This window comes from Entelurus aequoreus, linkage group LG09 (assembly GCF_033978785.1).
Source record: "Entelurus aequoreus isolate RoL-2023_Sb linkage group LG09, RoL_Eaeq_v1.1, whole genome shotgun sequence".
NCBI classification, from domain to species: domain Eukaryota; kingdom Metazoa; phylum Chordata; class Actinopteri; order Syngnathiformes; family Syngnathidae; genus Entelurus; species Entelurus aequoreus.
This window is the reverse complement of record NC_084739.1, coordinates 46,626,523-46,638,636: the sequence shown is the minus strand read 5'-3', so window position 1 is coordinate 46,638,636 and position 12,114 is coordinate 46,626,523. Positions and strand designations below refer to the sequence as shown.

Genomic DNA, 12,114 nt, shown 5'->3' with positions numbered 1-12,114 from the left:
GAACGACTTTGTAGGTTCGTAACATGTGGCGCAGGCGTCTTGAACTTGGGTGCCTGTTGGGGTGAGAGTGAGAATCTGAGGCCTCTGAGCTCAGCCAACAAAAACCCCTCTCTCTCTTCTTCTGCCCAGCCATAAAGTCTCTCACCATTGCCAGAAACTCACCACCTGGCACTGGTGTTGAAGGCCCAGCTTGTTCTGGTGCATTGGCAGTGGTTTGGTCCTCCTCCACTGCGAAGGCCTCTACTTCTCCGACAATATCCATTTTGGGGTTTCACAATCTTCACCCTCTTCCAACTGTTTTTGGAAGCGCAGCTCTGTGCGGCTTTTAAATGTGCAGGTTATTCCTTTTTTCCAACTTGCATACTACCTCTTACACCATTTGCCATGGGGTTCTTCTTCAATCCCCACAATTAAGGTAGAAAAATGGCAAATCAAAAGAAATAACTTGAAAGCATTTATTTTTTTCGTCCAAATAGTGCGAAAAAATAAGTGGGAATAAAACTAAAATGAAAAAAATGGTGGAAGTGTCAAAACAAACCCAAAAGTATTTACAATAAGTATTTACAAATATTAAGCAGTATTTCACTTAATGTGTGATAAAGTCTTTAACCTTATTTGTATTAGTAATCAAAAATGCTAAAAAATTCTCCTCAGCTTCCATCCACCACTGTCTCCAACCCAACATACCCCCTGAATGCCAGGCAAAGGCCTCTTTTTATATCCTAGGCCCCTCTCCCTGACTATCCCACAATGATGCTTTTAAATGTGTGTGATGACGTTAGCTCAGTTTGAAAATGACCTGATAAGTTGTGAATATGTTCTGTTTGACCAGAAATGTAGATTAAGGATAATGATAATAGTCGTAGGCATCAACTGTGCACTCTTGATGCTCTGCCAGGTTAAATGAAAGCTACGTTGTCACCGGTGTGAATGTGTGTGCGTATATGTGATGCAGTGTATGTTTAAGTGCGTGCATGCGTCTGCGTTTAGTGCCGGGTGTTTCTCTGTGCGGGTCACCCGTAGATCTTGACGGAGCCACTCTGTCACAATATGTAATGTAGTAACAGGCACATTCATAATAACATGTAATATTTATGTATGTTGGTCATTTTAAGCATACGGCGGTGCATTAATTTCACAAACGCGTCACGTTTGATATTTCCTTCTATAACAACAATTACAAATCATGGCAGATTTCATGAGAGCCAACAACAACTACTTTGGGACATAATATGATCCAAAACCTTATATTTTTTAACTTGAATATAAGGAGGATGAGCTATACGTTTTAGAAGCTGAGTGATAAGCAAATCCAGGAAGTAGCCCTGTTGCTAAGTGCTAAATAAGAAATGCAAACTAAAAACATAATACAACAATTACTGTACAGCCCTCTCATGGAATTTTTTCAAATGAGATTGGAAATGTTGTTTTTTTGGGAGTTTGAGTTTGGTGCAACAGGCTTCCGTAGCCAGTCAGTCTACAATGCAGTGCAGCAGACTAACTTAGTGTAGGTACAAAGTCAGCAGTCGTAGCTTAACTTCTACAGTTTGGAATATATATGTCTGGAAGTAATTACGATGTTCAAAGTGAAGTTTGTTCTATCGAAATCTCATAGTATGTCAGCTATTAACTCAGTTCAAAGATATGTGCAACAACACAAAACATCTCATTCTGATCTGCAGACACTTATGTATGGACACCAATGAATCAGAGACAAGCAACATACAACTGAGTGTTCATCAGTTCAGTATGAAAAGTCAGGAGTTCCAACTCTTGCCATGAACATCTACTCATCAAACATTTGTGACATGAAACATACCCCCACAATGCAGCTGCGCCTTAAATCCAGAAAGAGAGCTGTTCAGCAAGAATAGTATCTCTTACGGTGGGATGTTAATGAACGACAACCGGGTCTACTATCCTCAATGCAATGTCTCAACACCCAGACCTCCAGAGGCCCAAGTGGCAGCTACCTCAAACCTAGAAAAATATCTGATACAACGAGAGATGGTCAGCTGTGGATTACTGACCTTTGACTGTCAACCTGAAAATTTCTGAGCATGGAAAATGTTTTGCAGTCCACGATCTGAGCTTATCACCACTAAAGAAGCTTGACTTGCTTTCCAAATGGCTTGGACCACAGTCAAACATAGGTTTGAGAGGTTTCCCACGTGGAAGTCATTGACACAAGCAATATCCAGACTCATCAAGGAGGCCAAAAGTGCCATAAAAACTCTCACTAAACACTGGTGAGGAAATGAAGGGGTACAAGCAATCAACAGCGATCATCAAAGCTGCACAACAAAATGTCCTTAGGAAAGAGGCCCAGTGTCTCTCCAAAGTACAGCAGATCCCAAGACAAAGACCTTTCCGGAAACGGGCTCCGGTTCTAGACAAAAACAGATTATCATACATTGCCCCACTGTTAGTGACAGTCTCAGAAGCTGCACCTCAGGGACACTCTTTCACAGAGGGGGCTGTGAGATCAGCAGAACTTTAGATGATTGCGGGAGAGAAACCTGTCTCCAGTGTGATTCACAAGTGCATCATCTGCAAAAGACTGAGAGAAAAATTGGCCGAACAGAAGATGTCAGTCTTGCCAGCAGATACAATGTCATTGGAACCCCCTTTCACTCATGTTTGAACAGATGTCTTTGTTCAGTGGACAGTGACCTCCAGAAGGACAAGAGGGGGCTATTCTGAAAGCAAATGCTAGGCCCTTAAATTTACTTGACAGTGCACATTGAAGTCATTGAGTCCATGACCACTGCTGAGTCCATGACCAATGTTCTCAGACAGTTCACTGCAATTATGGGCCACATAAAATTACTCCGATCAGATCGGTGTACAAATTTCATCAAAGCATGTAAAGAGCTAAATTTCAAAATTGTAGATTCTGTCCTAAAAACCTAACTTGAAGATAACAAATGCACTTGGATCTGCAATCCTCCTGGTTCGTCCCCCATTGGTAGAGTTTGGGAACAGAGGATAGGCATCGCGCAATGCATTCTGGATGATTTTCTCCTCAAGACTCACACACCATCTGATGCATGAGATACAAATCACCTTGTTGGCAGAGGTCACTGCGATCATATCCTTAAGACCAATAGTTCCAGTTTCATCTGACCCAGATGTTCCTGCAATTCTCATTCAGTCATTGTTGCTAACGCAAAAACTCTGCCATCAAAGTCAGCAGTCTTACCTTAACTTCCACAGAGTTCGGAGATTATATGCCAGTAAGTAGTTGAGCATATGTTGTTTAATGGCAAGTTTGTTCTATCAACATTAAGATTAAAATATTAAAGTACCAATGACTGTCACACACACACTAGATGTGGTGAAATTTGTCCTCTGCATTTGTCCCATCCCCTTGGGGAGCAGTGGGCAGCAGCGGCGCCGCGCCCGGGAATCATTTTGGTGATTTAACCCCCAACTCCAACCCTATGTTGCTGAGTGCCAAGCAGGGAGGTTATGGGTCCCATTTTACATCTAATAATATCGCACTTTGCAACAGTTTAGAACAATCGAGATGCTAATTCCCGGCAAAATCCATTGTATGTTAGTATCAAGCTGGCAGAATATGTACTAACTTTTTTACTGTATAGTTTCAGTTGCTTGTTTTTGCTCATACCAGCGTGTATTGCCGATTTACAACAGTTTTAACATGTTTTTGGCATTTCATGTGTATTAATGTACATAATTTCATTTGTTTAGTTTTAGAGTAATTTACTTCGGAGGCAACCAAAAAACAACCTCAACTTGGAAGTTTTTTCGTCCTTAAATGGAAAGACTGTTTACCTTTCTGTTAACTAAATACCTACATTCAGGGAGAGCAGAAAAATCACCTAGTGTACAATTTCTGATCTCACTAGGATGGTGACTGATGGAAGTTCATATATTATCTTTCAGATGAAGAATTAATCATAATCCTTAAGCAGGTAAAAAAAAAAAAAAAAAAAAGGTGGCCGCAAACGAGCGTCTTTTCGTGTCTTTGTCACAATTCCCGAGTCTAAGTTGACTGTCAAAGTTGACCAACTTCACGGTTTATAGCAACAATGTTCTACTATACAAGTGAGAGGCATTATTTATAATCTAAAATTAACTTTTACCAACTCAGAGGCAATGCAGCAGCTCTGTGTCAGTATGTCAATAGCTGCATAAGCTTTTTAGCTCTCTGTAATCACGGCGCCGCTAAAAGTAGTTCCTCTACGTTCGCGTTAAAGATAACAATATTGCCAATACTTGGTTAATCCATGTATGCAGGTTACGACATGTAAATGGAGTATTGTTGGTGGTTTATGGAGATTTTTCAAGAGGGTTTTATGAGCGCTATAGTGAATTATGAAGTGAAGTGAATTATATTTGTATAGCGCTTTTCTCTAGACTCAATGCGCTTTACATAGTGAAACCCATTTAAACCAGTGTGCGTGGCACTGGGAACAGGTGGGTAAAGTGTCTTGCTTAAAGACAAACGACAGTGACTAGGATGGCGGAAGCGAGGCTCGAACCTGGAACCCTCAAGTGCTACCAACCAAGCAACGCCACCCAGGTGATAGATGACTCCCGTTAGCTTCAGTCGCCATTGTGGCCATAATGATGCCACTTGTAGAGAGGATAACCTTCACGTCCATGTTTAAATTACAGCTGAGTCCATTAACAACATAAAATGTAGATTGTTACTCAAACTGCTGTAGTAATATTGAATAAAAGCTCAGCAGAAAAAAGACAATAAAGAGGAAGTCTAGAGTCACTTTTATCTGAGACTTTTGTCAAAACATGTCAAGACACTTCTCAGACAAATCAAACACGCTTCACAATAATAGCGCTACACATTACATCATGTCTAACCACCAAAACAATTAAAAATTGTCTTACATTACGATAATCCTTTGTCAAAGATGTTTTGTAATGTGTGTAATGGGATATTTTTACCAAAATAAATGTGTCATGGCAGATTGAAATAAAGTGTATATTATTTTATAACATGTTCTGACTGATAGTCCGCAATTACAGAATGTTTAGCAGGCTGAATATTACATTTTATTCATAAATAGAGAAGGTTAAAAAATGGTCATGCAGAGATGTGAATACCATTAACTTTACAACATGTAATGTATTTATTCAGGTAGAAATACCACAGATTACATTACCTATCATCTTTGACAATCAGACCATGATCGTAACAATCCACATTTTATTTTATTAATGCGTGAAACTGGTATATAAACATGGTGTAGCTCCTTTCCTGTGAATGCAAGTGCTTCTACAGCAGGAATACAATTTCGGTATTCCTACAAAATACAAAATCTGGCAAGAAGCCAACACGCTGCACATATTTTATTTTTATTTTTTAAAAGCGTGTTTATATCCTTTTTGTGGTGAGCTTTGTAGAAATGCATAATGTTTAAGAAAACATTTTATTCAAGCAAAGTAATTTTCCTGTCATGGTAATATAAACTTGAAAATGATCCGTCTAAGGCACACTTATTAATGACGAAAAATTATATTTGTCTGTGATTGATTTCAGTTAATTTTAAGTTAACTATGAATAAACTGCGATTGATCGTGGTAAAGTATTTTAATCAATTGACAGCCCAAATAAATACCTTAAAAAATAGGAGACACATTATATTTACCTAAAGAAGAGCAGGATATAAGTAGCAGGTACATTTGCATGCTTTTTGTAACATCGAGAAAATGATGTGACCCAACTTGAAACATGTCTCATCTATAAGCACCGAGAATGAGCCTAGAATTGTTTTTTTTCATTTACTCAATATTACGGCATTTCTTATAAAGAAGCCTTGGTGTCTATTAAACTCCATCCATCCATTTTCTACCGCTTGTTAATTGGCAGAATGGGAAGTTAAGTAGTTTGCCACATTACCCTTTGAAACAATAGACACGGGTTTGAGTCCCGTCTGGTCCATGTAATATTTACAGTGTTAGGAAAAACAACATTATATATGTGGTGAACTGCTAGCTTTGCCGCCTTCTCCCGGGCTGTAGGGGGACGTTGATGCACAGTATGATAAATCTTTGAGCAAGAGCGTACTTGATTGATCAGCGACCATCATAGCAAGTTCTGCAGTACTGGGTGATATCTAGCCAAAATATAACTTCCTCTGTGCAGCCAGGCAACCAGACCGAAATGATGTCATCTCAGGTCTTTGAACTCATAATACTAAAATTTACTCATAAGGGCATGTTTGTGTGTGCGTGAGGGTTTCCCACTATGACCTCTATGACCCTTCTATAAAGCGATCGCTGTTACCAGCCTGCAGTAAAACCATATCACAAAACACAATTAGTGGCCTACCCTTTGATTTAGTATAGGAATAACAGAATACTTTGATCATGAACATCATTGAACATAATTAGATGAATATATATATATATATATATATATATATATATATATATATATATATATATATATATATTTATGCTTATTCAGATGTATTTCACATTAATGATCAAACAAACAAATCTGTTTTAAAATGTTTATAGACTTATGACTGTAAGGCATTTGCAATGAATGTAGTTACCAATATTGTTGATTACCAATTGATTTTGAACACAAAACTGAAAAGTATTGTGACTGTTATTCATAGAGACCTGTCCGCAGAGTCTTACCGTCGACAGATTTACTAAGCCTTACTTTTGAGAAGTGGACGCTATCCACCTGCGCATGTCACACGTAATGGTCATACATTATTACCTGCCCGAAAAGATCCACCCCAGTTTACAAGAACTGACTGGCCTCTTGCTCTAGGAGGAATGTAATCTTTCACCAAATGCAAAACATGTAATTTCTTAGACTAGCAGATACTACATATAATAGTGGCGTTACAGTACTAACACCATTACTTTCACTAGTAACGAGTAATCTAATAAATTACTTTTATGTATATTAAAATACTGTTTTCGATGTGTTTGCTGTAACATGGCACACTAGTTTTGATGTTCTTGTATGTCAACAAGACAGCATCAGAAACACGGCAAGTTCACTGCAGGAAGTAACTTTTTACTGATGAAAGCAACAACCATCACCACACTAAAATGACTTGATATTACGTAAACAGACAAAATCACACAGCAGAAACATGCAGGCTAAGTACAAACACACATGCATATACTCATACTACTACTACATGTGTGTGTGAATGAATGATGGGTTCCCACTTCTCTGTGAGCGCTTTGAGTATCTAACAATAGAAAAGCGCGATATAAAATCTAATCCATTATTATGATTTATTACATGGACACAATGAACAACAAATCAATGATTGAAGTGACAGGCTTGCAATCGTCACAATACCACGTTCTTGGACATGAGACAAGACAGTCATCGTAGCACATTCAGTGTTTCCCATAAACTGCCTAGATACCTGTGGTAGTGGGGGCGTGGCTATGGGCGTGGTCACCATGACATCATGGAGTAATTTGCATCATTTATTACAATGATATGATTTTCTCTAAAAAGGCTAAAAAAATGTATACTTACTAATTAATAATAACAGTTTTGTTTTAAACGTCCATCCATCCATCCATCCATTTTACAATATAATTACAACACTTTATGTACATATTTATATACAGATTTGAACAATAAGTTATTCAATGAAATATATTTATTAATTGTGGTTCTTACAAAAAATATACTGTATCTTATAAAATATAAAAGCTAAAATGTCTCTTAAAGCTCTGCCCCTTTAATTAGTGCATACTAAATAATTTAACTTTAGCCTACTACTACAACCATATTATTTACCAGCAACATAAAGTGAAACAGAGGCAGAGGTGTCCTGCCACAGTCAGTAACAAATAAACAGAAAACAGTAGTGGTCAAATACAAATAAGGCAACAAGAGAAGTGTCCTACACTTCTCTTTTGTAAAGTAAATCTGAACAGCCTATATGGGCATCTACATCAACTATATGATTTGCCTGAGAAGCTGGACAGGACAACAAAAAAAAAAAAATATTTGTGGCGGACGTAATTCTTTCGTGGCGGGCCGCCACAAATAAATTAATGTGTGGGAAACACTGACATTCCATCTCTTTATTAACTAGCGCTAACACAATGCAGTGAAAATATTCTACAAAGCTGCCATCACTGTCTGTGTTCTGACGAAGCATGCTGGCAAACTACCTCTGCTAAGCTACAAACACAGCTAAGGTAAAATGCTGCTCTGAGCACGCTCTCACTGACGTCACACGTCACCTGGCAACAGGCACCGCCTTTTAAAGGCACACACACAGACACTGCTCTCATGAAACTTCTCTCAACTGCATATGCCAGATATATATATATATATATATATATATATATATATATATATATATATATATATATATATATATATATATATATATATATATATATATATATATATATATATATATATATATATTTTTTTTTTTTTTTTTCAAGAAACACATGAATTACACTGCAAAAACTGAAATCTAAATAAGATTGAATATCTCAAATAAGGGTGATATTTGCTTATTTTCTGTCTGATAAGATAATTTTTCTCACTAAGCAGATTTTATGTTAGAGTGTTTTACTTGTTTTAAGGGTTTTGGTCCTAAATGATCTCAGTAAGATATTACAGCTTGTTGCTTAGATCTTATGACTTATATTGAGTAAAACATGCTTGAAACTAGAATATCAACTGTTGCAAAGCTGTGTCATCAACACTCACAAGTATAAAACTACTTTTTTAAAGTAATAATTTCTTATTTCAAGCATGAAAAAAAAAGGACTTTGACACAATTGTGTCTCATATTAAAACAGTTGACAGCCAAATGGACTTTGCTGTTTTATTTTCAATGAAACAATAGACAATACGTACTCATATAGTAGTACAGTTGTTATTAGTGAGAATATACTTATTTTAAGATATTTTTGGGTTCATTGAGCTTAGCTAATTTGACTTGTTTTGGAAAGTATTGACAAGCCAAATTTTCTTGTTCTATTGGCAGATAATTTTTCTTAGTTCAAACAAAATACCCCTCATTTTTGTATTTTTTTGTTCTTGTTTTTGTACACTGACTTTTTGCAGTGTACTTACCACAGAAATTAGTATTACTCATTGAAAAATATAATGAAATACTTTTTAAAAATAATTTTTAGAACACTGATTTTTTATTTCTTTTACCCTACTGTTTAATAGGGATTGTTTTTAATTAAAAAAAGAAGGAAATTTGTACTCATTTTTACAGGAAATTTCCCATTTTTTAAATGTGAATGATTAAATGAATGAGTGTAGTGATTCGATCACTTATCTTCTTCTTGCAGGGGACTGGGAGTGCTACCCTCATGACCCCACTGTATGGCATGTAAGTCTTAAGTTTCTAATTTGATTACTATTTCCAAAAGAAAGTATAATCCCATTCAACTGTGAAAAAAAGATACATATGATATGATATGGAGGATAAGAAGTATATTGTTATGTCATCATATTGTTTATTGTTGTCAAGATATTTTATTGTAGCTCAGTTGTATGTGTAATGTCACATAGCTATTGTACGTCTTAAGTTTAGTCAACATTTGTTTTGAGTTGCAGCATCCTGTTACATGGCAGCCCTCAAAGGAGGGTGACCATCTGATTGGCAGAATCACCCTAAGTAAGAGGAGCGCAACCATGACAAAAGAAGCTGGCAGTCTGCTGGGGTTGAAGGTATCTGCGATACAAACATGCAATATGTTGTTTCAAGTTGTGTTACTCAACACATCTCTCGTGTTTTCTTTGCAGGTGGTAGGAGGAAGAATCACAGAGTCAGGGAGATTAGGTGCCTTCATCACCAAGGTGAAGAAGGGCAGCCTGGCTGATGTGGTTGGGCATCTGAGAGCAGGTACTCGCAAATCTCATACCTCCTCAAGCGAACATGTTTGGACCTTAAAAATGTATTTATTAAATTAAACATTTTCAATCACATTTACAATATTGTATCAGTACTTTATAATAATAACAATACACTGCATCCATAGTCAAGTATTTTTAACTTTGTAAGTTGCAAAATTTCAAATGTGCACGTTTGAGCAGTTGCACACTGCTCACGCATCCTCTGTGCAAATTACATTTATGCCGTGCACAAAATCATACTGTTCTGTATCAGAAATCAAATCAACTGTTAACAAAATAAACACATAACTATTTATTCTGTTTGATTTTGCACGGCACCTGTGCGTAGGGTTGGGTATCGTTTGAATTCGAACGATTCCGATTCCGATTCCAATTCTTTGTTTCGATTCCGATTCCTGACGATTCCGATTCTTTTAAGAGGCAGGGTCGAAAAAAAGTTTAGGATATTTTAAATGAGCTAGCTAACCTACAGTCTTTCTGAATGAAATAGTCTGACATTCTCCATCAATTTTAATTCTATTAACTTTTTATGAACTTTACTATAAATTTCTCACAGGGCTGTTTTCAACTAGAATATAAATATCAAATCTATGAACTTGAATATAAATATTATAAATTATGAATACATTTTCCCAGAGGTACACTTTCCTCAAGAGAGCTTTATTTTTGAAAACCTCATGAAAACACATTTACACACACAAGTGTATGATGCTGCAGGTACTTAAAAATGTTACCGTGCTCCCACTGATGGGCTAACCTGGTGCAGAAAAGCAAATAAACAATAAGAAACAACTTGCAAAACCCAGTCCAGATTAGCAGCAGGTACAGTATAAAATCAGAGACAGTTCTTGTTTAGGAAAATGACCATATCCGCCTTCTCAGGCAGGATGCGTGAGCATTCTGGACAGATAGTGTCTCCTGCTGTGGAAAATACACGTTCGCTGGGTGTGGAAGAAGCTTGAACGCATAAATAGGAGAAAGCGCGATCTGACAGCAAAGGATAAGTCTTTTGTTGGTTCCACCGGACCACCACCATGCAGCAGGGTCGTCAGACATAAGTATCGGTGGAACCTCCTGGTACATCTGCAGCTCTCTCTCCACTCGTTTCTTGATGGACATTGAGCTCTGTTATTTCGCGGTTATTTCATTTTTTTTTTTGTAAAGTAAAGCCACACTTTCGAGTGCCGACGCCCGCTATCCATGCTTGAGCTTGACTGACTCGCTCGGCTATGCTAACACTTCCGGCGGTGGGCGCTTCTTCGTTGGTGCTCAGCGGCTTCTTCTTCCGGTTCGGCGGACATTTTTTTTTTTTTTTTTTTCCGGTCGGCGGACTGGGTATCGAAAATAGGAATCAAAATTTAAACTTTTGAACGATTCCGGGAGAATCGGAAAGTTAGTCCCGGTTCCAATCGATACTCGATACTCGATACCCAACCCTACATGTGTGTGAGAAGCGGTCACAACAGATAAACAATGTTCATCAACACTGTTCAATTATTGTAACATCGAGACGCTTTGAGGAGGACAGGAATTCCATCAGCCACTTTATTGAGCAAAACTGTTTATTGTTGGCGGTAATCACACCAAAAACATTTGCAAAAACTTCTATCTAGCAAAACTGGTCATTTTTTGCCGAACAAAAAAGCTAAAACCAACTCTTTGTCATATCTCATATCAACAGCAGCCGCTCATTCTCTCTCACCTGCACCAATACACACACTCATGGCACACTGATGCGTTTATGGCCACACAAAAAGTCAGACAACTCAGACACCACGCATAAACTCTAAATGCCAGGTTGTTACACGATGACTCCCTCATCAGATTTGTGCTTATTCTTCTGTAATGTGTTAATAATGTTAATTTATGGATATTCATCATGAAATATACTAAATTACATAACTGCTAATAAAAATATATATTTTACAGACAGACAGTTACAGAAATGTACACTTTATTCCATAATTGTGCAACATGAGAATGTTTTAAGGGGAACAAAATGTGATCTCTGAAAGGAGTACACATTATTTCCAAAGTACAGACACACAATATTAGTGCATAGCTCATAAAAAACAATTAATTGTTGTTATTTTCATTGTAAGTGGGCCAAATCCACTATATCAGAACATTTTCTCATGGGAATAACTGCTGTTATTTGATTATAATAATAAGACATTTAAATTGTTATGATGTCAGGTTTGAGACAGGTGTACTGCTGGTATGGCCACAGTGTGCACGTTTGC

General features: G+C 37.3%; 1 protein-coding gene across 8 annotated transcripts in view; it reads left to right on the top strand.

Annotated features, from left to right (window-relative positions):
* The window catches only part of LOC133657483 (regulating synaptic membrane exocytosis protein 1-like), a 142,115-nt gene that overhangs the window by 53,308 nt on the left and 76,693 nt on the right, over positions 1–12,114 (top strand). For all 8 annotated transcript variants that reach the window (XM_062058856.1, XM_062058851.1, XM_062058849.1 and 5 more), the window contains exons 3-5: positions 9,304–9,344; positions 9,566–9,685; positions 9,761–9,860. In XM_062058856.1, coding sequence (XP_061914840.1) covers positions 9,304–9,344; positions 9,566–9,685; positions 9,761–9,860 — 261 coding nt within the window. The remainder of the gene's footprint in view (positions 1–9,303; positions 9,345–9,565; positions 9,686–9,760; positions 9,861–12,114) is intronic.